Source organism: Struthio camelus, chromosome Z, assembly GCF_040807025.1.
Source record: "Struthio camelus isolate bStrCam1 chromosome Z, bStrCam1.hap1, whole genome shotgun sequence".
NCBI classification, from domain to species: domain Eukaryota; kingdom Metazoa; phylum Chordata; class Aves; order Struthioniformes; family Struthionidae; genus Struthio; species Struthio camelus.
This window is the reverse complement of record NC_090982.1, coordinates 83,792,453-83,820,032: the sequence shown is the minus strand read 5'-3', so window position 1 is coordinate 83,820,032 and position 27,580 is coordinate 83,792,453. Positions and strand designations below refer to the sequence as shown.

The following is a 27,580-nucleotide window of genomic DNA, read 5'->3' as shown; positions in this document are numbered from 1 at the left end:
AGCCAGCCCCCTCATCTCTCCTGAAAAAAAAGCTGCTTGCGAAACCATCTGATGCACGATGGCAAAGAACCCGCAGAAGGATTTGAAAGAACGTGGTGGCCCTTCCACGGCCAACATTTCAAGGCCTGACCGAAGCGTGACCCCTCAGACTGGCAATAAGGCTGGCCAGCATGCCCATCTGTAACGCAGAACGGCAATTTAGGAACACCGCAGGTTCCTGATTCGGAGACAAGGAGGATGGCCTTAGCATTAAGGCACGGCCCTATGTTTCAGGAGATCGGTTCGCTTCCCAGTCCTGCCACAGATGCTCTGTGCAACCACATGTTTCGTTAAACTCTTTGTGCCTCAGTTTCCTCTGTATGGAAACAGGATTTATAGCTCTCCCTCTGTTTATGAAGACGCTAGGCTAAACAGTAATTTTAGATGGGATCTGGAGATGAGGAGTAGAGGTTCTCCTTGCTCAGTAAGGCAGCAACACTCTCAGTCCTAACGAAATACCCCGTATGGAAGGAAACTCCACAAATGCTGCATTTTACGCTTTCTACACGGTCTGCCCACCTTCACATACCCCTGCCACAACACAAAGCTTTGGACCAGTCACTTGGGTAAAGATCCTCCAAGAATTTCCACCTCAAAGGTGCAAAATGAGGGAGAGAGTAACTGAAAAGGGCGGGGGGGGGGAAAAGAGAATAGACAGAAAAGGAGGTTCGAGAAAGGAGAACAGCAGCAGTAGAATGTGTACCATGTTTAGCCAGCTTAGAAAGGTAGGAGGGACAGAGGTGCGCATTCGTGCGGAGTATCTCTATCTCAGGGAGATGAGATTACAGTGCATGGCTATGTGCAAGGGCCAAGAGTGCATGGCTATGCTGCAAGGGCCAAGATGGGACCTTGAAGGGGGATTGCTGTATTTCTGCTCTGACAGGCAGACTCTGGGCAGTCAGGAATTGACCCCTATCATATTTCCCTTGGACTATATAATCTAACTCTCAAATTGCCTCGGTCCATCTGAAGGAACTGCAACGCCAGCCGAATCTGATGGAGACGGTACGTTAAAGACGGGAATAGTGCAAGGCTTAGGAGCCTGGTGCAAGTCTGAGCAGTCCTGCGGGCTGAGTTGGGAGCAGAAAGCTTTCCTCTTTGAGCCAGAGGGTAACTGGCTCCCCTCAATCCTGGCCCTGCCATCGCTGAACTTCACGAAGCAGAGGAAACAGGATACAGCCAGAAACCAAATGCAATTCCCTGGGGAAAATAGGAAAAAAAAAAAAATCCTCGTCTCACCAATGGTATCTATGGCCCTGTGGTGGATCCGGGCTCTGTGCTTGCGCAGCCCTGGCCTCCCTGAAGAACAGGCTCGGAGAGGAACAAAGGCAAAATCTTCCTCTTCGTGGGGAAATAGCCTGATCCGCGGCAGCTATCCTTTTGAAAACTGCTATCCTACCTATCAGCAGGAGAGAGTAATGATGATATGGTCCTGCCAATAGTCTCCGTCTGTGCAATTCCCCTGTGGCCTTGGCAGCTGCTGTGTCCCATCATAAGGGAAATGCGCCACCAACACCCTCCTCCCTCCCTCTTCCTGACATCTCCCGCATGCATTTTCGAGTCCATGGAGGGCAGGTCTGGAGGGGAAATGAAATGTGAAGTCCCAAGTCTCAGGGGTGTTGGTCTTGACTTCTCTCCCAGAAAGGCTTTCAGGTGCCACTGCAGCTTTTAGGACTGCCCAGAAGAAGCCCAGGTGTAGGGAAGGGTCTCGCTAGGTCCCCTAAAGCTCCAGAAGGAACAGGTTGACCCTGAGCCACTCTCCAAGCCTGATGGGCCAATTTGAGACCTGAAGGCAACAGACAGGCAAGTTCAGCACCGGACAGGACTTACAGAAATTCCCTCCAGAAAGAGCCAACAGGCAATGAGATGACAATGATAGGAACAGGAAGAAAACAGGCACCAAACAGATGTTTTTCCCCTGAAGCATGATTCCATCTCTCCGTGGTTGACTGGCAGAATGACAGGGCGGACCTGCCATGTTGGGCCCCCAAAAAAGGGCAGGGATGGGATTTCAGAGGATCGAGGCCTGCTCTCAGCAGTGCATTGAGCTGCTCTGTGACCACAACCAAATCACCTCACTTGGTGTTTTTTCAGTGCTCTGAAATGGGTGTAGCTTCTTGCCCTGCTTTGTGAGACACTGAGATTTATGGGCAAAAAGCATGACATAAAAACTAAGTATTGTCACATAGAGCAAGATGAAGCTATAAAAAGCACCCAAGGTAATGTGGGTGCCATTAAAATCTTGACACTGAGTGCCAGAAGTGGCTTAAATTTGCTGCGGTACTCCTACTGTTCCCTTTTATTAAGCATGGGGAAATATTGCCTTGCAGATAAACACTGTGATGTGGTAAATGTCCAGAATTTAATGGGATCCATTCTAATTGATGAAAATGTACCTTTCATTACTTTATGAATGCCTGATTCATATATATTAAAAAAAAAAAAAAAAACTAGAAAGAATGTTTTCCCTAAGCAATTGCCAAGTAAGAGTGTAAACACCTTCTGCTAATACGCCTTCATCTTCTCTCTAGAGGCTGTCTCTCCTGCCCAGGAAGGGCTTGTGTTACACCTACAGGCCCTCTTCATAGTCCTCTTGCAAACCTCTTCCAGTGCGATGCACACAACCCCCCAGTAAAAACCGGCCACAATTAGGTAACTGGTGCATAGATGGGCACCGCGTAGCCTTTGTCTCATTGCTTCCTGAATGCCTCTATCCACCCACTGACTCCTGTCTTAAACTTTTAACGGCATAAAGTCTTTGGGCCAGGAGCAATATTATATTTGCTTTATGATGCTCCTACTAGGACAAAGACTTTTATGGACTTCCACAATATCATCTTCTTAACTGTGGACATGCTGTTGACTAAAGGGGTCACACTGGTAACTAGGGAATCTATGTCTTTATTTGCTCACAAGAAAGATTCAGCGGTACTTCAAGTCCCTCCCTACAGCCCCAGTCTCTCAGTGCTTTGATCCTGGCCACCTTCAAGAATGAAAGGGGAATTTAGCTTTTAAATGTGATTCAGTCATTGGTGTCTCTGTTAACATCATCAATAAAAGCATCAGTTTCTTTGTCACATAGGACAAGGCTGAGATGAGTGGAAACAGCAGTAGCACTAAAAAAAAAAAACCAAAACACCTAAAAAGGGCAAATATTCACATAAACAAATCAGTGGCTATTGATTTTTAATAATATATTCTGTTCTGTTATTCATTCATGAAGAGGGGTGGGAGAAAAATCTTCAAAAATATATTTTTTTAAAGTTGGAGAAGAATTACACAACATGGTGTTTCAGCACTACGAACACCTGCTGACAGTATGATTGCAAAACAGGACATTCTTGAGGCTGTAAGAAAATGGGCACAAAAACGAGAATTCTGTTATCAAGCAAAATATCTGGAGGCTGTGGTCGAGTGTGTGTTTTTTCTCTGACTTTTAAAAGCATCACATCCTTAAATTCAAACAAGCAGATGGCTGCCAGAAATGCTCTAAAACCAGCAAGGTGCTTGCCTTGGACACATTAGTTTGGTGTCTTGGCCTCTTGACTCGCCTATTGATTTTTATTTCATTTGGTTTTGATCCAAGGCAATTGGAGAGGATTTTAAAGTCACCAGTGACCTCTGAACTTCAATGATGGCATTTGGGGGCATTTTATCTAGAAGAGGAGATAAGGGCAGAAATGGCCATTCATCCTCCATCCGATGGAAGAAAAAAAAATACAATGACATCATTTGTGGTTTCAGTTGCAGCAACTGAAGTGAGCTGCTGAGGCCATACAGAGCAGAGGTGATACTTCTGGAGGGGACGGATATTTGGAGGAGTGTGTAGTCATGGTGCTGTCTCCTCCTGTTGGTATTACATAGCCACAATCAATGATGACTTCCTCACTGAAAGCATGATCTTGCACAGTTGCAACCCTGAGCTATAAGTCAGACTACCTCTAGCTACACCTCAGTTTGAATTGCTGTTTATACCCTCTCGGAGAGCGTTTCGAAAGGTAATGTTTGTATGAAGCCCTCAGCACACAGGAAACTCCAGCAGGTGCAGAGCATTGCATTGCGTCTGCCTTGCAACTCCGACTGCTCTGAGCAGATCAAACCTGACCTTGATTTCTTCCAGCAAGATGTAAAATGTATCTCTTGTTCCTCACATAGACTTCCCAAGACATTGTCTTGAGCATCATCTTCCCAGTGCTATATACAGAAGATAATCTGAAGCTCTTGCATGGAGAATAACCCTGATGAATTTGCTCCTTGGGAGCATGGGGACTTCTGACAATGTAAGCAGAGGTCATCTGCAAGACCCAACAGAGGTCTACGAGTGCAAATACTACATACTTACGTTAGAGGAGGTACCAACACCAACGCATAAAGAACTCCCAAAGCAGACACTCCATGGCGCATGCTCCTCCCCGGGGGGAAGAAACACAACAATTGTTAGCTGTGCTGCTTCATATGCTATCGGGAAGCTTCTCAGATGCTATGGTGACAGCTGAACAGCAGGTACCTAGTTAGCAAAGTGAGTCACGCAAGATTTATATGGAGCAAGATCAGACTCAGTGTGGGTCTAGGTATTACTACTCTTTCTGCTGTGTAGCTAGGAATGCTCTGATTATAGGCCCGACCTAATAATGGAGCCACCAGGTGTCTTTCCAGTGGTTTTGGTGGGCTTTCTGCAAGGATATGTCAGGGGCTTTTCGTTACTACCAGTTTGCTCCATTTGTATCCATTCAAATGCTAGTTTGCTATGGTCCTGCCTGACACCTCCTGTGAGCAGAGCAGATCCTGAATACAGGGAGTCAAGGATGATGCCGCCCTTTTGAGGAAAGGAGAGAAGCAGTGTAAAGGGTACCCGTTTCTCCAGATTCCCTTTATTCCGAAGGCATCTGTGACAAAAGCCTTTTTCCTCCCTCACCTCATTAGGGGCTCTTACAAACTCCTTCCAGCCATCTGAAGCTTCTGATTTTACCCTTCCATCATCATCCTACATCTTTTCTGAGACTCAGCAATGGGGCCTCAAGACACATCACAGATAAAGCCGCTGTTTACGAAGACCTTAGAGTTGGCTCTTGCCAAGAGCACCTTCAGATGCTGTTAGCTGATTAATCTGGAGAATTATGTCATGGTGGAGTCATTTGTTTTTCCCAAATGCCTACATCTCCGTGCTTATTCTCACTGGGGTTATGCTCTGCTTGTGTCCAGACTACTTGCTCCTCAGAGCTCATACTGTTCAGGTAGAGCCACCTCTTAAAGAAATATTATCAGTGACACTAACATCCCATAATACAGCTACTGCTGAAATATAAGGCACCAAAATGATAGTATTCCTATATGAAGAGTGCTGCGTCGATTAATATTGGTGGCATAGAACTGAAATGCTGATTTAATTTATCTGGATCTAGTAAAACCTGGAAAGAGCTTATAGGAAATCACGCCTATGTCTTAGTTAATGAAATTCTGGGCTTCTTCTGGGAAGACTGACAATTGTAAAATTAATCTGCCAAACTTTCATTCATGGCTTCATTGTGAAGCCATTACAGATATGGGAAAGACTGCCAGACTCACAGGGATGAGTGTGAACACACACGCAGAAATGGAAAGCACAGCATTTTGTTCCTCCCTTCAGTCAGACATACATCATAGCCTCAGGGTGGGAGAGGACAGTAAAGAACAGCCAGTCTCCTCCAGCTGCCAGTATATCTCAGTGCTGCAGGACTTCCTCCTCCTGACTGGTAACTTGAGTCTGTAGTCCCCGCTACAAGCCAATGCATATGAGCCTTCATGAATGCCTTTCCTCCTGATGCTTGGAGAAAGCTGCAGGAGGTCTCTGCTGGTCCCATCCAGCACATGACCCATCTTGCCCTACCCCACACTAACAATGGCACACCGGGCATTTCTTGGTCTTCTGGCTGGGCTGCTACTCTGAGGTGAGGGGAAGACCTGCCCTACAGGACCAGCATGCAATTCAGGAGAGGTCACTTCTATTCATTGAGCTGTGCTCAGGGTCCTTCCCCCTGGGGATAAAAGCATTTCTTTACCTCAGAAAATACTATAGATTTAGATAAATATATCTGTATAGGTATAGATAAATATCTTAAAGATCATCAGCTGCTCAGATGATGACGACAAGGCCATGGTAACATCTGACCTATGGCTTTGAGGCCTTTCGCATCCTCTCTTTGTTTGGAAGGCAAAAAGAAAGATGCTTGGCACCCACACTCTTTAGAAACATTGTGAATAAGGTGAGGAGAAGCTCATGTCTCTTTGAAAAATCCTAAGATATAGTTAGACAGGAGATACCTGAGTCGATGCATCTTTATTTTACCAGCATTCTTGGAAGCTAGTTTGCTGCACCTGGAAACCACAGAAGCCTGCAATGAAACTACACGCACTGTATCTGCAAGCCGCGTGTGCAGTGTGCACTGATACCCTTGTGTTTATGTTCATGCCCATTATTGTATACGGAACAAGGGCATGCAGGAAACACTGGGCCCTGGAGGGAAACACACTGCAGTGATTTAAAAGCCGGTTGCTCCGCAAGCAAAAATCAGGGTGCTAGCAAGTAATGACTGTTAAGTTTGATGCCTTGATTTCTGCTCTGTAGATCGATGCTAACAGTAATATTATATTTCCAGGGCACACTCAACTGACAGAACTATTGATTATTTGGTCTGTAGCAGCGCATTGATACTTGATAGCAAACTAGGACACCAGAACAATAAATGTGTAGCGGTTAACAAGCAACACAGGGCATCGAGTTTCAGTGATACAACTGGGATATTACTTTCTTTGTCTAAAATGGAATGTTTTTAACATGTCAAAAATATAATTTACTCATCTGACTTACTGAAATACCTGGGGAAAATAACTTCTTCACTGAAACCTACAGATTAAGGCCATGTTTCCAAATACGTGCCAAATTCAATCAATATTTTCAGCTCCACTCTGACCAAACACTTGAGGTATTTTTGAAGAGAAAAGGTTTTGTTTGATAGGTTTACACAAAACATTTCCATGTATTATATCAGACCAGCTTGTGAATGAACTGCTTTCAGAGAAAGAAAAGGTAATGAAACATTCTATTTTGGTGGCAATAGTCAAATTAAAGTTATTTTTTCTCCTAGGCTTTTAATTCTGTGTGAAAAATAGATACATTTGGATAGGACCAAGCTGAAATAAAACTTTATTTATCTAATAAAGAGTTTACTTGTATTTAAAAGATATGGCATTGTATACTTCCATGAGACATTTTATTACATCTCAGTCTGCAATTGTCTTCTGTGGACACATTTAACTAGCAACTGCTAAAACATTAAAATGAAATCATAGAGACTGTCAGTCTCATGACTGGAACTGATTGAAAAGAGAGCCCTATGGTGAAGGAAAAAGAATCTCTTTTTGTGAAGAAAAATAACTGGTGGCTCTCACTGTTACAAGAAAAACAACTCATTGACTTATAACTCTTTATCTGAGCACAGAGGGGCAGGGGACGAAACTAATAAATATGTGAGAAATGCACCTGTACTAAAAGCACATATTGATGGAAAGACACATGAGCCAGGCTATAAAAACGGGTGAAGGCAGTGTAGTGGGACAGACCAGGAAAATCACTTATTTCCTTCCGCTAGTTCCCACATCAGCCATGCCATGTTACTTCGAACAGGAGGCAAAGCTAGTGCTAAGAGAGGTACTGGCTAGAGGTCTTCTACGATCACAGAACGAGTGCTGGTGAAGAATTTCCCCTTATTCTGGCATGTCCCGTCCAGTCAGGATGGAGGTTTCACATCTAATCCTGAAACCTCTGCTGCTGCTTGCTGCCAAAGATGCCCCAAAAAATGGAAATGCAGCCTTTTCTGGGATAACAGTATCACGATTGAAAGTCTGCTACCAATATGTTGAACACTGTAGGCTTAGCTGCCTTAGGTTTGGGCCACAGCCCGTTTAGACAGGTCAGGATCTAGAGATCCTGAATCAGCCTGTGATGGTGCCCCTCCTTTCTGTTGATGACTAATGCAATTTAGGACAATGGAGTTTAGCTTCTCATTTGGGTCTGAGCCTCTTCAGCCACTAGTAAATTAAATGTGCCCGGAGACGTTCCCAGGCATTGAGGCCAACTGGCACAGAACGGTTCATATCTCTGCTAGCAACCCATGTCTTCGCTTCCCTAACAAAGCAGCTAAGTGCAAACAGCTTACTGGGGTGAACCCTGACCCGTGCTTAGGAATGATTTAGGAGTTTGCTAGTTGCCATGGACCAAAAGTGCGCCAAGGACTGGTCTAGTAGTTTGAGTATACCCAGCCATGCTCCTGTGCTGAGCAACATTCCCAGACACTGTTTAATCTGCTTAAGACAGATGAGGCCTTCGACACTTGCATGACATAAATGTCCAACAAATTCCCTTTTTTCTGCCCAAGAGCACCACTTTCCAGTGACGTGAAGGGAGCTGTATGGTTCTAAATTCAGTTATAACAATACTCTTTTGCTGTTTCATATCACGCTTATTCAGTGAGAAACTAGAGATTACTACCGTCTGTAATCTACAAATAATCACAAGGAAAGAGATGTTACATCTTTATGAATGACAAAGGTGTTATACATGGGCAGCTCAACTTCATAAACAAGGCACTGTCCCCTTTTTCCCATCCTACACCCCTGCCATCTGCCTGTATTTGCAACACTTGCAGTTTCACATTGCATAGCCAAAAAAAAGGCATCCCACCTTGAACAGTTACCACGCACTCTAAGCGTACGACACTGGAGGAAACCCACATCTCCGTCCCTCGTGAACGTCTTCACCGAGTTGCTCAGAGCAGAGTGAGCCTACTTCCACAGGTCCCTCTGCGCTACAAGGAGGTGAACGCAAGCGCTCACGTCACGAAGACCCAAGTATACGGGGCCGGGCGCGTCAGGCAGAAGGCGCAGTGGCGTTAGCTGCTCCCGCACCATGCCGTTTCTTTGAGCCGTTGTGCTTAGGAGCCTCCAGAACTTGTCCACCGGCATTACCCCTTTAGCAACTAACTCATCAGTGGTTTGCAGATAGGACCTGGGAGGGAGCATCCTCTCCTAGCAAATGAGCTGTAGTTCAGCAACGACACTCTTTCCTGGTTAATAGACAGTGTCAGGGCTGCCGTCCGCCCTTCGCAACACCTCGCTTCTTCTGAGGAAAAGGTGGTGGAGACACGTCTCAGGCACCTGGTGAACCCTTGCAGTCCCTATTTGGACACCTCTGTAGCCCTGCCAGCTGCAGTTAAAAGCACCATGTGGGCTCCCCGCTTCAACATTTCTTTGCAGCTCCCTGACTCAGGGAGCTATAATGCCAGGAGGATGGAGGATGACTTAATGCCAGCAGTCTAATGCCTTACGATCCTATGATCTAGTGCAAAAAGCAGGAGGAGTGGGAAGCCCAGCAGGCACCTGATTGAAGAGGCTGGGGGAGATAACAGGAGCCAGTGTCCTGCTGTGCGTTTTCTCCACCTCCATAACCTTCTTATTTTCAAAGAGTTTCCAGAGGGCTGTGGCAGCTATTGTTCTGCAGACCTGGTGCATCAGCATCCCCCCTCGCAGCGATATCCGTTCGGGATTCACACGCTGCCAGGCCTTCTGCCTATTCGCTCTTTTATGCCCAGTTCTCAAGGAGGCCGAAGATTCATATTGATCATTAAGATAAAAAGGGGGCTAATTTAAGTCTACAGCAAAGTTTAAGGAGTAATCCTGCCCAGGTAGATGGGCAAGGCTGATACAAAAGTTATCCTTGCTTCTGTTTGACAAGATTTGAGACTCCACAGAAAATATTCCTATCAGGGCGGTGCATTTTTTAAAGTCTGTATTTTTCTAAACAGGGTTCAAATAGGCTTGAATATTATTGTTATGATCTGAAAAATGATACAGAGACATTTCCACGTGAATATTTCCCTTCACAGTTGAAGATCCATATTCACAACGTGCATACCTCGGATTCAGGGACTGCAGCGCCCCTGCGGTCCGAGGACGCAGGGCCCATTTTGTGTAGATCTTTCTGCCAAAATGTGGTTATTAGTGACAGAAAATATTGCAGTGTCACCCACAGCCCTGACAGAAAGAGGAAGGCAGGAGAATACTAGGGAGAAACTGCACGCTGCAATACCCAAATGTAGCTGGCAGACTCAAATGTGTTTGGGTTGCCTGTATCAACATTTCACCTCCCTGTTTCCAAATCATCGTCCTGGCCCTAGTGATTAACCACCTGAATATACCAAAGGAGGATATTCACAGGAAGGATCTCATGATAAAAAGGCTATTCCTGGACCTCTTTCCATCACATCATAATCTGTCCACTAATATGGCTTGAGATCTCAGCTGATCAAAAGGTCATAAGATGCTACTGCTAAGGATCATTCTGCCTCTGTTCAGCCGCAGGCATTTTCACTCCCGTACAGCAGCCAGAGAAACGCAATAGAAACAGCCTTCACATCTATTTGTATAATAGATGAAACCTTTGCTATGTGGCATTTATCTTCCTTCAGGGAGTGACATCTGATAAATAAATCGCTAGTTCTCAGTGAATTTAAATAAAAGAAAGGCAAATCATATCCCCGCACAGAGTAAATACATAATCACAGAGAACACTAGAGTTCTCACTGTCCCGCCATTTCTTTTGGTGCCAAAACTGTTCTGTACTGACCGTCCTCTAGTTCTACCAAAATCAAGGGAGCTCAGACCTCTCAGACCTCAGGTCTGAGAACATTAACAAGAACACAGCGATACAACGCAATGCTGCAAACTGACTTATTTTTTTAAAGGTAGCAAACACAGCAGACACCAAAGAGAGGGGGTTTATTTAGTAACAGGACTAAGAGGATGAAAAAGGGAGAAATCTAGTAAATTGTGGGATGTGACTTCCGAGGAGAAACACCAGGGTGGACCATTTTCAAATGTTTTGGGCTGATGAAAGAAACCCAGAATCACATCCTAACAGACACCACCACTTTGGCCCAGAGGGAAGGATTTCAACAGGTCACGTTTATGCTCTGGACTGCCGGAGCCCATCAGCGATGGTAGTGAGTCCATCCTCCCAGACTGCATCAGGGACCGTAGCTGTTTCTGTGGTCATCCCACAGCTGAGCGGCTCGACACTGGAAAAACGACAGATCCCTGCCCATAACTGCAGGGAGGGACCTTGCCATTGCCACCGCCTGCCTCCTACCCAGAGCAGGTCTGCAGATCCGGTGTCTGTGAGCGCTGCAATTGGGAAAAGCGCAATTGCGTTGTGTCTCCCACACACCTGAAGACTTGTCACAGCCACGTTAACCCCCTCAGCGTTTCCCAGTGCCTCCTCCCTCCTTCTCCAGATGCAGAGCTCTATACCAGGGCCAACAGACAGCACCTCTAACTACAACTGGCAGTCATTTTGCTACTCGTACTGCTTTCAAAGCTGAGAGCCATCAAAGATTAGCAGGAAAATCATGACTATTTTTCCCTAAGAAGCAGCACTGGTAATAGGCTTCAGGAAAAATCCTCCTAAATGCAAGTGATAAGCGTAGACTGTGTGAAGGCTGACAGGTCTGATTATAATTATCACTGCGAGGGGACCAGCGCTAACCTCCCTTCTGGAAGGCAGTGACAATTCCTGGAAGGGAACATGCAAGTAAATTATCATAAACAAAATCACTGCATGTGGAACTGACTTTTGCTGGGAAACTAAATAAGGCCCTGATCAGGGGGGGAGGGGGGAGGGAGAAAAAAAAAAAAATCCTTGAGCACTCATTAAAGTTTGTCCCCACAGAAAATGGCATACAATTATATGCGTAAGTTTTGCTGACTTCAGAGATGATGAGAATAAAAGAATGAAGCCGGACACTTGAAGTACGGGATGGAGTCACGTGTTTGAGAGGAATTCTGAAATAAAGGGTATTTTCTGTATCCATGTTTAAAACGTCACACATTTTTTGCTCTGTAAAATAAAATGAAGAGAGAGCCCCAGAAAGCATGCTGGTCCAGACTGAGCTAACTATTCCCAAGAAAGCCGTAACAAAAACAGCCCCAAACCAATGTTTCCCCCTTCCTCATATCCTTACAGGAAGAAACCCAAACAGAACCAACACAGAACTCTATTTTACCTATACATTAAACTGAAACACAGTGACATTAGTTTTTTAACAGGGTTTTGAGGAGTCCTAGATTTCCTAGGTAATACTCCCTCAAGATCAGCCTGTCCAAAGCTTCATAGTGCTTTCTCTGGCATCATTACGTTTTTCTTAGGCTGTTTGTTTCTTTTTATTTCTCATTCTATTTCCATTGGAAACTTGGAAAGAGAGGAACTTGTGCAATCTGGAATAAGGTTAGCAGCCCAGTAGCTTTTTCTTTCTGAACAAAGGGAACCAGATATTATCTTCTTAATAGGGGGCTATACCTATAGTGAAGATGAAGAGGAGAGCCTTAGAGTCAAAGGCAGTTCTAGGAGTTTCATTCTCATTATATCTCAATGGAGTGAAGCAAATAAATTGCGCAAAGAGACATATGGAAGCTCACTACGCAAATGGCCTATTTAAAGCTCTTACTTCCTAATTAGGTCCTGGTGTCAGGAGGTTGGTAACAATTATTCACACATAGATCATTTGGATACAATACAAACCATTCTAAAAGCAAAACTATCACAGTAGCATGCATTAAAAAGAAGCCCTATTTAGCTTGATCTTTCTAGACTCTTTCATTTAGCACTTGGAATATCAATCACACATCCTAAATTTTGCAACGAAGGCCGCAATAACGGATTTGGAAGGGGGAAAGGAAGAAAGGAAAACGTTCGCAGCCATAATCTCCTTGGTCTTACCTTGTTCAAGGATTTCGTCACTGGATTCTGCACAGGGAACCCACACTCTCTTCCCAAACTCTTCATCTGATTCTGTGATGTTTCCCAGAGCAAAGAGAAAAGAAAGAATCTTGATTGGACGGAACGACCATGCAGAAAACACTCACAAGCATCCAAAAGTTTTGTTCTGCCTTTTGCCATTTCATTCCCTCTTTTTCTGCCTGCCCAACTCCGGCGCACCCACCACCATCTGCCAGCCGGCACCCTCGGAGAAAGCGCTGCTAGGGTTCACACCCAGCCGCCTCATTTTTGGGAGATCCCTTTAGTCCATGAGGACAGGAAGGTTTCTCCTCCCGGGTGGCACGGGAGGGCACGGTGGCAAAGTGGGGGCCATCACGGCTTTCCTCTGCAGCTGCACGGCACGCTGCGAGCCATGACAATGGGGAGTTGAGTCATGCATTCCTATAACAATCCGCTTTGGAAAGGCTTGGGAAGAGCAGGAAGGTGCCACACGATGCCAATTCATCTGTTTTGTTTAAGAGTTAAAGCAGGGGGGCCGAAGCCAAGGATTACCACATTGCAAAACCATTTAAAACAAGGTAAGTGGTAGTGATTCAACGTCGTGACTGTGGCAAATCCACTCTGCCCTCTCCTTCAGCACTTCTGGTACGAAAATGAGATCTTTCTCTCTCCCTTCTTCCCCTCCCACCTCCTTTCCCCTCTTTGTCCACCTTTCAAGCCTTTCGCACAGAGGTGAAATATTTTACATTTTCACCTGTGGTAATGCAGATCAGAGAGTGTTTGCTTTGCTTTTCCCTGATTTTGCCCAAGGCATCCTTTTAAGCAGCAGCCTGTGCAAAGATAATAGGTGGCACGATTCTCTGTAACTGGAATCAGCAACAAATCAGCCATCTGCCACTCCAGGGGTCTGAGATTAACCCAGCTACTGGACCGTGACTGGAAAGCATTTGCACATTTAGATTACAGAAATTTGAGGCTACCCGTCCAAAAAATAAAAGAAAGGGAATGGGGAAGGTGTGGGGAGACAGGGTGGAAGATGGCCTTCCAAGACTTGTCCAGATTAACCCTTCCAAATACCAGTTATATCGTAAATCCCAAGCAGGCAACGTTTCTCATTATATAGTGCTAAAAGGAAGAGGGATCTAAAGGAAGCAGCTCGGGGTTCACGATATATAACATTTCAGGGAAATATATCCAGAGGCACCTATTTGGTGCAGGGAGAAATACGGACAAAGACACTCAGCTGCACCGTCAGTGTGTTACAACACTCGCTGGGAAATATGGCCATGCTGTCAAGGACGGCTTACTTGGACCACTCAGAAAGTACAAGAGAAGCATTTTCATCCCAAGATGGACAGGTATCTTCCTATGGTTGCAACCAAACTGAAGTGCACAAGCTCCCTTATTCCAGAGTGTCATTTCCAAGACATGGAATAAATGAAAGAGAGCTGCGTACTAAAATATTGAGCTTTAGGAAGGAAACTTTATTTGCGGTCCTCAGTTTACCTTCCTGATCAACGAGCAATGCAAAGCTCCTTTGCTCACGAGGATGCTCACGAGGATGCTCCTAGTCTACATTAACGTTTGTCCACATCTTTGAGACCCTCACTCTAATTCTATAGGGGATTATTATTTGGTCAATGAAGCATTAAGAGATTTAAATCAGCAGTAAATACCAGTTGGCTCCACATCTAAAAGAATGAGCCACACTCTGTGCAGGTGCATGAGGGGTTAGGAGTGCTGGCAGGGTCTCCTCCGCTCACTTTGATGTGGGCTTTAATCCCCACTCCTGGCATTCACTTTTGTAGGTTGGCATTCAGTGGTCAGGGATCTCAGGTTAAAAAGAGGAGGCTGAGCCCAGAGAAAGAGACGCAACACCAGCCAAAACCATCAGCAAAGGCTTCCGGGAAATTCAGGCAAGGTCTGCATGGTGTGCATGGCACCTTAAAGACACGATTCATCTCAGTTTGTCCAAAGAGGTAACTGAAAAGCAAAAGGCAAGCACACGCGTGCACACACAGACACACACCTGTGCTTCACTTGTGAAGAACAGGTGGGATCTGGTGGAAGGTATAGTGGCATGCTGATTACTCCAAGTTATGTGACCAACCCTCTCGTTGATATTTGCCACGGTGTTTTCATCCTCCTCAAGGTTTCTTGGGCCAAGCACTACACCTCTCTCACTTCTGACACAGAAAAAAGAGCACGAAGAGGTGACAGCATCTCCTCTCCAAGCTACAGCCACTATATCATTCAAGGCACAGCTGAGAGGAGGCAGAGTAGGAGATCAGTCGCTGCAGATATCCTGCTCTGAACAAAGCATGCTAGTGTCACCTCAAAAATGAATGCACATCCTAGCAGTGTTAATTTGGGGCTGAGCTTTCGATCCTCCACAGAGGAAGGATTTTCAGTCAGCGAGGGGCTGTGCTGCTGGAGAAGAAGAGCACGGGGAGAGCAGGCTGGGCAGCACCTTTAAACTACACAAACTGCCCACTATTTATCACAGCATTGCCAAAAAGCATTGCGTGGGTACAACTAGGTGCTCCAAAAGCAGGCTTAAATACCTGAACCCAAACGTGAGACTTGAAGTGTTTTGAATATATATATACTAGGGCATGATTTGCAGGTGGGAGATATGTTACAGGGGTCATTGCACACCTGGGAACACAAACTGGGCCAAGCTAACAGCCCACAAGCTTTTGAGTCCCAGCGAGCTAATGAGGCCTCTGCCATGCTCAGAAAAGGTCTCCTTGAACTCACCTGCCGGCTGTATGAGTGAGCGCTGATAAAACAGCATCTGGACCTGTGCTCAAACCCAAAGGCAAGGGTTTTCTCTCTCCGCTCAGTCTCCAATTTCTGTAAAACCAACTTAAAACTTCAAACCGCAGCCTGATCCAGGAAGGAGTGCGTGCAAGGGGTGGGTGGGAGGGAGCTTTGCATTCATCTTCAAGTATTGTACTACCATTTGCTTGGGCTGGTGATAATATAAAAAAAGCATTCATGTACCTTCCCTAGACTGTGAAATGGAGGGAAGAGAGGACCAAAACAGGGCAAAACCTTTTCTTTCAGTCAAACATCACAACAGGACTCCAGCCCAGCCCCTGTGAATTAACCAACCTTGTGCACTGCTTGTCAAAGTTTCGGCCTTACGTGATTTTTCTTTTTCTTTCTTTCTTTTTCCAGGCAGGCTTTGCAGGAAAGGGGCTTTTGCAACAGAAGCACCAACCTCGCGTTACCCAGACGCTCGGCTGCGAGCGGCGTAGCCGCAACGCACAGCCTCTAAGTCGGCTCGTCCCCTCCCCTAGCAAAGGAGAAGGGAAGGGGAGCACCGATGCAGGCTACCGCCGCACCTTGCAGAGAGCCGCGTGTCCTACAAGTAACCTTGCATCATGATACAGAGCAACGAGAGCAGCCTTATGGGTACTGAGAGAGGAGGAGGGGAAGGAGCGGCAGCGGGAAAACAATCAGAAAACTCCCTGGGAATCAAATCTTCTCTTCCTCCCTAGGAAGGGGGAAAAAAAAAAAATCCCTCCCCAATACGGAGACTGAGAGAACAGCAGGCAGGAGGGGAGCGTGCTGGTCCCCCCCTTCCCCGTTACCTGCTCGTAATCCTTCACTCGCAGTCCCTGCAACACGCACGCACCCAGGCTGCAAGCCGGTTAAGAGCTGCGCGTTTGCGCCCCGCGGTCTCGCGGCTGGACCAGCCGCTTAGGGGAAATCGCTGCAAGGGCTGCGAGGGGCCGAAGGCACCCTCTCACCTTCCTCTTCCCCCACTCCCCCCTGCTTTCCCCCTGCCCCAAACAGCGGCCGAATGCAGCATATCTAAGGGCGTCGCAGGGCGGGCAGACAGCTCCGGGCGCCTGAACGCCCAATTCGCCTGCCCGGGCTTTCGAAGTCAACCGAAAGCATCCCGTCTCCTTGCCCGCATCCCTAACGGATCGGTGGCCGCCGTGGCCGGGAGGGGCTGGGCGCGGGGGCCAGCGTTGCATGGAAAAGGCGAAGGCGAAGGGAGAGCGGAGGGAAGAGTCCGCGAGCCGGCTGGCGCGCCCCGGCAGCGCGGCGGCCCCGCGTCCATAGCCGTTCTCATTCCCGGCACGTTTCGCCGCTCTCGAGAGCAGTCCTGACTCAAAATATTAGTGCGGCACAGAATCCCATTTTCGAGTTGCTGCAGCTCCTTCTTGGCACCGGTTCAGCTTTTTGTCTTTTCTTCTCCTCCGAGCACCCAGCGGAGGGAGGAGGAGGAGGAGGAGGAGGAGGAGGAGGGAAAAGAGGGGGGGGGGAAGAAAAAAGAAAGAAAAAAGAAAAAGGGGAGGGGGGGAAGAAATAACCTCTCTGCTTCAATACCGTGGCCGTGAGCCTCCTCTCGGCACCCCCCTGCTTTGCCTCCTTCACCCCGCACCCTCCCCAGCCCGCTCCCAAGCAAACCCACACAGCAAACATAAATCTCTTCCCACCTCCACAGCAGCCAGTTCATAGCCTCCTTCCCCCTCCCGCCACCCCTTTTCATCGCTCTCTCCTTTGTACTCCTCTAAATTTTTCCAGCCAAGCGTTACAACCTTCCACACGCTCCCCCCTTCCTCCTCCAAGCCCCCCCCAACCCTCCCACCTCCTCCCCTCGCATCTGGGAAGGAAAAAAAAAAAAAAAACCCAAAAATCGTGCCATGTTTGCCAATGCACTGGCATCTCCACCTAGCAGGGAGCAACCGCGGCTCCCGCGCGAGCCCGCAACGCTCCCGGCGGGTCCGACTCGGCACGTGGCCGCCCACCTTCAGCCGGGGCGCCTGAGCCGCCGGGACAAGGCTGCGCCGGGGTGCTCGCGGGCGCACACAACGCCCGAGCGCCAACACACGCGTGCGCATCAGGCCAGGACGCGCTCCCTTTGCATCCCTTGGCATTTCTTTATATATGAACTTCCTGCGAGCCGGCATTTGGCAACCGAGTTCCTGCTCGTGCTCGCGGGTCCAGGTGAAAAAAAGACGCGGAATAAAGAGGGAGGGAGGATGTGGGTTTTTTTTTTTTTTTTAAGCCACCCAAACATGGCACAGAGTGCTTCCACCAACTTCTTTTCAGTCTGTTATGCCGGCAACCAGCTGTCAGTTCTAGCCTGGCACCAGCTTTGATTTGTTTGTCTCTCCTCTTCAAATCCTCCCCCGCCAAATACTTATCCCCTCTCTGTTTTTTTTTTTTTCCTGTTTTTCCCCCACTTTTTCCCTCTTACCTTGTCCATAGGAAGGGCTCCCTCCCACTCCCACCCACATATCCAAAGCGGCACGCGTGGGAATAGCAGAACCTCTGGCAAAAGGAGCGAAACATGATGTAACATTCAATGGACCAAGAGGAGGGGGGAAAAAAAAAAAACCCAAATTGTACACACAACATGTGTACGCTTTTCTCCAAAAGAGGAAGAAAGAGAGAGTGAGGGATGCACTGAAAGTAGACAACGCGTCCCACGCGCATGCCAGGATAAGAAAGCTCCATCCCCCAAAGCGAAGGAGGGAGGAGAAGGGTTTGGCTGGGCAAGAGGAGAGGTAGAGAAAAGGTTGAGGCAAAATGTGTATTCCCCCTGTGAAAGGACCCCAGAGAGCCAACTTTCAGCCAGCGCGGTGACTCCAACTGAATCATAGTTTGAAACACTGACATGTGCACGGAGGAGATAAAGTAGAGTCGAATGTACCCAGCCTGGTGCCTGGAGGAAAGAGAAATGTGGAAGAAAATATATGTATATATAATAATGATGATACTGATGCTGGGAGTGGCCGGAGAAGGAAGGAGGGAGAGGAGATGAACCAAGGTTGGCAAAAGTGATGGTGCTCATCCGGCTGGAGTCTAGAAGCAGAGTAATGCCTCGGGCAGGCTAGGGGAAATCACCGGTGTCCAGGGGCTTTTTATGAGCCTGCTTCAGCCCCCTTTTCAGCTGAACCATGTGAGAAGGGGCTCCTTGCAAGCCAACGGAATTAGATGGCTGTAAAACAGATGGGAACTCCCCGTGCATCAGGCCAGACGACTCTGCTCCCTATGGCAACGTTTTCCCCGGGAGGACTGGAAAAAGCGCCAAGCCAGGTCTCGCTGAGCCCTCTCCGCTTTTAAGAGGCGCTGGCCACCGTGGGGAATAGCAAAGCAATAGGCTAGAAAGCGGGGTCACAGAGACAGCCCGAGAGGCAGACAGACAGCATGCTCGAGGTGGTACAGACAAAACAGCAGTGTCCTCAGCAGCTGCCTAATATGTATCTTGGCAAAATCTCGCCTGGCTGTGGATGAAGCAGAATTCGCAGGCTGCAATCGTAAACCCGTCAGTTGGTCTGACTTTTGCTCCCCTGGCCTGCTCGTATAATGCAGTGGGAAACCGGAGGGCTGGATGACACCCTATATCTGCCAGGAGCCACACGGAGGAGCTGATCCTGCAGCCACCGCCAGCTGCTGCGTAGGGAGCAGCTGATGGGCAGGCGCCGAAGGGGGCTTAAAATAAGCGACTCCCTGCTACGACCTGCCTCATTAAGGGACGGGTGCGTTTGCAGGCCCCGTGGTGTACTTAAGCCAAATCTCAGGTCCACGCCCTTAGGAGCACCTCCACCACGGGAGACTTGTCGCCTGCTTGGGTCTGGAGGAGCGGGGCTGCCGCAGTGACCTACGTTGCGAGTCCTCTCGGGGCCACCACAGAAAGACTGGGGCTTCCGGGGCTGGACCATACTCAGAGACCCCAAGGGGAAGGAACAATATCCACGTTGGGCAACCAAATCCCCTCTTCTGAGTTGTGGCTTTGCTCTCCAAGACCTTTTGTGTAAGGATATCATGCAGCGCTGGCATTGGTTAATCCCAATGTCTCTTCCCCCAAAAGAAGCCACTTCCTTCTCTGTTATCCACCATAAATCTGAATCTGTTCTCCTATCCTGTTCACGCAATGGTTTCCTCTCTTTAATACTCATCTACCCTTCTATCCAACCTTAAGGATCTGGAACTGGTATCTGGCCAGGTGGACTGAGTCCCTCTGGGTATGTCCGTGGTGAAGCAGACCCCGAAAACTCAGCTGGAGGCCCCTGGAGAGACGTGTCCCTGCCCGGAGGTATCTGTAGTTCACTGAAGTGACTCCCAGATAGAAGGCACTTTCAGATCCTTTGAGTTGAAAGGCACTATAAATAAAAGATATTACAGACTAACAAGTTCTCAGTTGCAAACTGGAGTGGGAAAGAATATTTTAGCATCCTCTTTCTAAGCACATTAACTCTTGGCAGACATGATCGTTCAGGTCTTTAGAGCTGAAAATTTCACACGATATGCAGCACGTTACGTCCACACGCTCAATCTCTAGTTATAACAGCTCCAAAGTCTCCGCTGACCTACGCTATATCCCCCGAGTGCAGCCAGCATCCAAATATCGTGTCGCTTTTGGGGTTATGACAGTAGACATGCACTCCGCCGTGATCTTTTCCAGGAAAAATTCGGGGCCTTCACCACTGTAAACTCATACCGCAAGAGACGGTGCCTGAGATTTTTATCCACTGGCTTCAGACGCTTTCGTTGCCGGAGTGAGCAAGCGTTTTGTATCAATCTGGCTTGCTTTAGTGCGGTGACCCAGCGTCGTGCTCCACTGTTGAGAGAGTTCAGGTCCCAGCTGCGGGGCTAAACTCTTGCTGACACTGGGCTGATGTCTCCGTCTCTGTCACCAGCGCTGTGAAGGGGTCGTCTTTTTTTTTTTTTTCCCCAAGCCCAGGAAGAGGGGGAAAAATCCTGCAAAACGCAGCGATGTGACAAAGGAGAGGGGGAATGAAGTGATCTTGACATGTGTTTTAGGTTGAAGACCAGAAGACCTTTGGGCAGCAGAGGCACAGGGCACTTTCTCACTTTCTTCTTTTTCTTTCTCCCGCCAATGAGCAAATCTTGATCGAGAGGCAATTAAAATGTTATGGGCGAGTAAAAGTGTCCACTTTTAGGATGCCTCAAAAAAGCTGTGTGCGTGCACAAACACACAGGGAGACACGCACAGGGGGAAATCACTATTAATGACGGGTGGACTACAAAGGCTCAGTGGTTTGTTTTGGACAAGGATCTGCGCATGCAGATGCTTATCTAAAGCCCTTGGTTTTCAGAGCAGGGCTGGAAATGTCTTAAGAACAGACAGACCCTCCTCCCCTGATTTCCAGTATCTCTCGGAGCAGTCGTTCATGCCAAAAATACCATGAAAACAGTTTTTTCCTTTTCTTCTTCTTCTTTTATGCAGTGTTTTGGCTCTTCTGCTTCTAGTTCCAAGCAAAACCTAAAACCACAAAGCCTTTGACCTCAAGGTTGGACTATGCTCACTTAATTTCAAGCAATCCTGGTTCTCATGACTGCACACACACACGGGAAATAGGGAAAAATGATCCTGTGATACCACGGAAAACTTTAAAAGAAAACTCCTTGCAAACTGGCAGTAAAATAAGCTGGCTTCCCTAAGAGAGGACTACAAGGCTTGATTTCTCTCATCTTAAGTAGACTACTTATCTGTAAGCTGGCTATTGATGTAGATAACATGCAAGATCACAGCATTCCCAGTTAAAATGAGTCTGTTAGCCTTAGGTGGTTATTAGTCAGTAAATACTATTGAATCAATAAAAAAAAATAAAGTATTTGAAAAGACACTTGCCCCCCACCCCAATCTTGAAACTCATCACATCGGCAGCGGCCGTAATTTGACGGAGAAGGAAGGGAGGAAACAGTTTGTGCACAATAAGATGCCCTTCAGTTTTCTTAAATTGGAGTGTAATTGAGGTAAAATAGCCCGAGGATGGTGCTGTTGGGATGAAAGTGGTATATTTTGTTTAGTCCTCTGGACAAACAGGGTTATTCCAGGGCTGGTTTTGATCTCTTGCTGGATTTATAGGAGGATATCTCAAGTGGTGTTGTTCTTGGCTTATGACTGTGCAAGTCGGATCAGAATCAGGCCAGTGTGTTTTTTAAGGATGTTGTCAGATATCCTATGCCCCTGGCCTATTCACTCCAGGAAGAATAACAGCACACACATTCCCTGGTTGTATACTCAGGAATGAATGTTTTGTTATTGAAGACCAGATGATATTTTTCCTGACTGCTTTCTCAGGTCTTTAGCTGGTACAGATCAGGATAACTCTATCCAAGTCAATGGAAACGAGTGATGAAGTCAATGGAGAAGATCCGGCCTACAATTTTTACTAAAGGCACTTTCAAAGCAAGGGTTCGTTCGGTCTTTCAAACAGCTCAGCGTAGGTGCACTTACGCATACAGTCCAAGAATCTTCTCACTGAAGTTGATGGCACTTCCTACGGGTGACTGAAAGGCTTAGCTACATCCAGGAGGCCCAGTTCTCCGTTGGTGTGCACATCTGTAGATCGGGAGCAGCTCCGTTATCCATCACACGCTGAGCTCCTTGCAAAATCCGTTCATGTCCCGCTAAGAGCTGCAGGACGCTGCTCATGTTTTGAAAACTTGGCTCTTGTTTAGCTCCTTAATTTAGGTGGTGGGAGGGAGGGATGGCTTCAACTTTTGGCTTGGAAGCAAGAAAGAAAGAAAGAAAGAAAAAATCTGGACCCTTTCAAGAGTGCTGAACAGTTGAGAAATCTGGCCCTGAGCTTTTTCAAAAAAGTGGTCCAATCTCTCTGGCTATTACACCATTCTCTGCCTCTGACTAACACACGGATTGATACTTCCTGAAGAGGGATTGGGGTTCCCATTCATTTGTGCCGTTTGCTGTTCCCCCGAGACCGCAGGCTCCAGCCACATTTTCTCACAACGCTTCGCAGGTGCGCAGCTCATATGCCAAAACGGGTTGTAAATCAGAGCAGGGGAGGAAAGGGTTGTAATAACGCTTGTTTGCAGAAGCAACCATCGGAAAGGGATGTCAACCAGGTTCATTTTACAGGTCTGATCTTCTAAACCTACCCTTGCTCACACAACACCAGAGGGACTGGGTCCTGGGTCTGAAATATAAGGAGCATACCAGTCATTTGCCAGAGATTACACACGAGGTGAACTTGTCCCTGATCTCCGTTATTGGTTTTCACAAATAGGAATTCTCATACCCTTCTGGACAGATGGCTGGTCCTATTACTTCTTATGTTAGATTTCCCATTGAGGCTGAAAGCAAATCCACATTCAAGCTGAAAGTAAACAACCTTCGAATTCGAAAGGCATTAATTCTAACTGCCAGAGCATTTGCCGTGTATGCTGCAGATGTCAAATAGACAGTTTCCCACAGCACTAAGCTCAGACACATAGCTAAGTTACACAGCACAATCTTCCACCCAGCCCAAAAATCCATCCTGTGTAAAATTGTCTCTACCCAGTAGAGTTTCAGGACTGGAGCCTCAGATGGAGGAAATTAATATAGTTGCCCTGATTTGAATAGAGCTATGCCAATTTATACCAGATGAGCATTTTACCCTTTGGAGGCCGAGTGGGAAATGCTACTTTTTAACATCATTGCAGTTAAAAAAAAAAAAGTGGTGTATTTTAAAGAGCAAACAGCACTAAGTAAGTTTTTGTTTATTTCTTTGGACTTGTTATGCTTAATTTCTGAAGAAGCCTATCACAGAGCTTGGCCCTAAAGGATCGAGCTTTACAGAAAAATGCATATAAATAACGTAACTTATAAATATAAATAACATCAGTTAGTTACACAACTTATTTTGATTCCTGATACCTTCCACAATGCCAACAAAAAGTTAACTAGAAACCCAAGCACGACATCACTGTGGTATTGCAGGAAATTTAGAAAGTGGAAAGGCCTGAATAAATCAGTCTGTTTTTCTTTGCCAGTTGAATGAAGAGGACCAAAACACCAAACCAAACCAACCATCCAAAAACAAACAAACAAAAAAAAACCAAAGAATGTGGTTTTGGTATGCTCATGTAATGCGAGCGTTAGTAACGCGCTGTGTCCCTCAGCTGTAAAGGTGACTAAGAAGATTCTTTTTCACGCGTATTTTGGTGTAAATCTGAAATAGCATCACTGTCGTGTTCTGTAAATCAGGATTCATTCTGCTTAAGTCAACATAACCTCATGGTTATAAATTCAGGAGAGATTACATGAATTAAGCCTATGGTTTATTCTGTAGTATATGAGCCCTGATTGTCAGACTCAGATCTACCTTCGTTTTCCCCAAAGTAAACTGGAGGTCAAATATTGCACCAGTAGAACCGACTGGAGGTTTTTAAGGCGACGGGAACGGAAAACCAAAACCGCCAAACTGCTTCACGTCAAGCCGCCGGACCGATGCAGCGCATCGCGCCTTTCACCCCGTCTTTCCTCCAGCCAGCCTTATTTTCGCTTTACTATTCTGCAGCAGTGTAAGCTGGCAATTAGTAATACTTTGTCTGTTTATAGAGCCTTCCATCTGAGGATCTTGAAACACTTTGTAAACACTAATGAACTAAGCTTCTTAACGCCCCCTGTGAGACAGATACTACTATCTCATTTGCGCAGCCTGGAAAATGCGGCGCAGTTTTGCCGAGGGGCGGCGAGGCAGCCAGCGGCAGAGCCCGGAGCGCGCTCCAGACCCCGGACCTCAGGTTTTCCGAGTCGCAACGCTCGCCCCGGATCAGGTGATGGCATAGTCTGCAACTTGTGATTAGATCTTGGGATTGCCAGTTTGCCCTGATTTCTGGCAAGCCGAAAATGCCGAGGGTGGAATTTCTCCCCTTGCAGAGAACTCGGGTCCCACCTACTCACTGTTCAACACAAACCGCGTAAATGTGCCATCCGTCCTCAACAGAAATAATCACTCATGAATCCGGTCCCTAAGTGAATTGAAAGCACTGTGCTGGTCCTCTGGATATGGCAACAACTAAAGAAAATCAGAGGTTCCTTTGTCTGTAACAGATTTTTACTTCTATCACTAATTCTAGGCAAAACAATAGAGGTGGCTGGGATGGTTCCTTTTGTTTTATTCGCATTTTTTAAAGCCCTTATCTTTTGGTCATGCAGAGGAACGGTAAAATATTCCAGCCTGCCTGCAAGTCATGATGACAGAGGGAAGTTCAAGGAATTTGAAAGAAAACCTGAAGGTTTTGCTTCCAACACTAACAGGAATGCTTAGATCCTAAACATCCCTTAGAATAAGATATGCATTGACCAGACAAGTTTTTTTTTTTTTTTTTTTTTTTTTTTTTTTAGCCAAAGCACAGTCTCATTGATTTAAGAGCAGCTAATGTCTGGTACCTATGTGCAGCATTTTTCCACATCGCCTTTCTTCAAACGCATGGCAATTGGACAATTTCCATGATGATTCTGCTGTCTAAAAATACACACCTCCCCCTCTTTTCAATTTATCACTGAGCTAGTCAGCCTGTTTATTGTTGAAGTTTGGCCCATTTAATAGTGCACTTAGGAAAGCTTAATACAAACATCGACCAATTCACTGCTGTCACAAAAAGAAAAGCCTTAGAAATCATTCATCTAAGTAGGAGTCAAGAGCAAGAGTCTCTTATTTAGAGATCAGTCAATAAGAAACAATGTTGTGGAAGCTATTCTAAGCAGATCGGATTTTTTTTTTTTTTTTTAAAAAAAACAACCTCTCTTCCACAGAGAGAAACTGAGGAGAGGAGCAGATAAAATACTTGATTTTGCTTTCAAATTTTGTTAGTGAGCCTAAATCTCAGAAACGGGGCACTACAGAAGAGACAGTCATTTGAGATACTCAGCATGCTGATTTGCGAACTATTAGCAGATTGCTATTTGCCCCAAAATACGTATTTGAAATTCCTTTCTAAAAACTCCTCTTGATCTGTTCCCAATTCATGAGCTGCTGAATGTCTATTTGACATGGAGATGTCTGTCTCCTGAACAGAGGTACATTACAATTCTTAGAAGCAGGTTTCCAGAGGGAATATTAAAGGCACTATTCAGGAATATTCTCCAGCATTCACGGCCTCCACAAACACCCCGGCTAGCAAACATGTTTGCTGGAATATTTGTCAAGAGCAAATATGACGGATTGGTGGGAGAAAGTGTACAAAGTCTAACCGAGCTAATAAAAACCCAACAGCTCATGAATACTTTTAGAAAATATTTCTTCGGTATTTCTTCAGCTATAGGCGGTAATTAAGAAGGCCTATACAGCTAAAAGTCTTTCGGTCCCTAACGACTTTTGCACTCCAAAATGTAAACCTACTTCCACGGGTCTTTTTGTTGCATTCAACCCAATCACATCTGCTGAATATATATGTAGATTTTATGTCTTATTGCCCAATATTGAATCACCGTGGCTTTACAAGGTACTACGCAACCTGTCTTCAGGATCGTTTCTTCAGTGACAAAAACAAGCTTTTGGATTGTGTCTTCTTTTATAAGCAATTCTGGGACATACCCGAAGCAGCACACCAAGCGCATGCTCCCATCGGCCCAAAAGCGCACGGCCAGGGAACGGGGGAGAACTGCAAGCCAAGCCAGGGGACATCACCGGACGTACGTGTCTGATACCCGAGGACTGTGAATCCCTGACATGGAGCCCAGCCAACGGGCACACAGAGGAGCAAGGGCTTGTGCCTGAGAAAATCTGCTCACATTGCATGCAAATACTGCTTAAAAACACCCAAGACTTTGAGATCCTGTGTGTTGAGTTAACCTAACCCAAGTAAGCATTTGTAATGCGTGGCAGTGAGATACAGCGCGAGGCTCAAAGGAACTTGCCAACTGAAAACCCCCGTGGAGGGAGGAGATATTTAGCTCTTCTTCTGCGATGAGGTACATCATTGTAAAAACTCTGGGCCAAATTTTGGCCCTAAAGGGAAACCTCACCTTTAATTTCAGTGGGACTAGGACTCAAACTCTGTGAACCTTCTCCGCCACACTCCCGGTGACAACACACGACAGGCCAGTACTTGGTCAAGCCTAGCCTGGGCCATGTACGCCATTTGCACCCTGGGTTCTCAAAATACTCTTCCAGTGTTGAGACTCACCCTAATTTCTTGTGACTGACGACCGTATCTGTTTTCCAGAAATGCCTGACACTTCCTTTTTCACTTGATTAATACTGAGACCGTCAATATTTTTTCTGAGTAGGAGTTTACTGAAAACGATCATTGCTCTGCTGCGCATGGGGCCAGCTCACATACATAGTAACTAGAGAGGGTCGCTCGCCTTTCTTTAAAAATGCAAATACTAATTCGCTACAAATACGGTGCTATTTCACAAATTCTGCCTGTTAACTCAATTCCTTATTTTTCTCTCTCCTGGAAGGTAAGGGTAAGTGATGGACCATCCAGAATTTTTACACGCTGTCCCCTCTGGTCATGCATTGCTGGAGATGGTACTGTATAATGCATGACTTACCTGCAAAGACATTGGAGAAGTAATGAAATAAGCAGATGCTCTGTCAGCAGGCTTTTAAAACATTGGTATTGCAATCTGAGACGCAGTCAGCCATTACATGCATATGCCCTTTATTTATGGAGCTGATAAAGGCTCTGTGTCAGGAGCAGTCAAGCTCCCTTTTTACTTTCTGCATTTCCTCACATTAAAGAAACTTGCTGTCTGGTTATTTTATTCTCATGTAAGTTTGAGATTTGGGAGGAAAAGAGGGATTTACCTGCTGACTCATCTATTAAAAATGGAAGTCTAAAACGCAGACAGCTTCATCCAAACAAATCACTGGGGACTCCCTATAGAGCAATTCCTCTCATCCTAATATTGACGTCTGAAATAGGTGGATCTCACCGGAGTTGCCTATTTCTCTCCACTGGCTAGAAAGAAAGCCCAGGATGATCAGCCCAGCTGTAGAAGAG

At 46.4% G+C, this 27,580-nt stretch overlaps 1 protein-coding gene across 9 annotated transcripts in view; it reads right to left on the bottom strand.

Annotated features, from left to right (window-relative positions):
* Positions 1-27,580, bottom strand: part of LOC138060854 (SET-binding protein-like) — a 267,800-nt gene that overhangs the window by 131,799 nt on the left and 108,421 nt on the right. For 8 of the 9 annotated variants that reach the window (XM_068927611.1, XM_068927610.1, XM_068927602.1 and 5 more), the window contains one exon: positions 12,848-12,919. The exons of the other annotated variant lie outside the window; for it this stretch is intronic. In XM_068927611.1, coding sequence (XP_068783712.1) covers positions 12,848-12,919 — 72 coding nt within the window. The remainder of the gene's footprint in view (positions 1-12,847; positions 12,920-27,580) is intronic. 9 annotated transcript variants of the gene reach the window in all.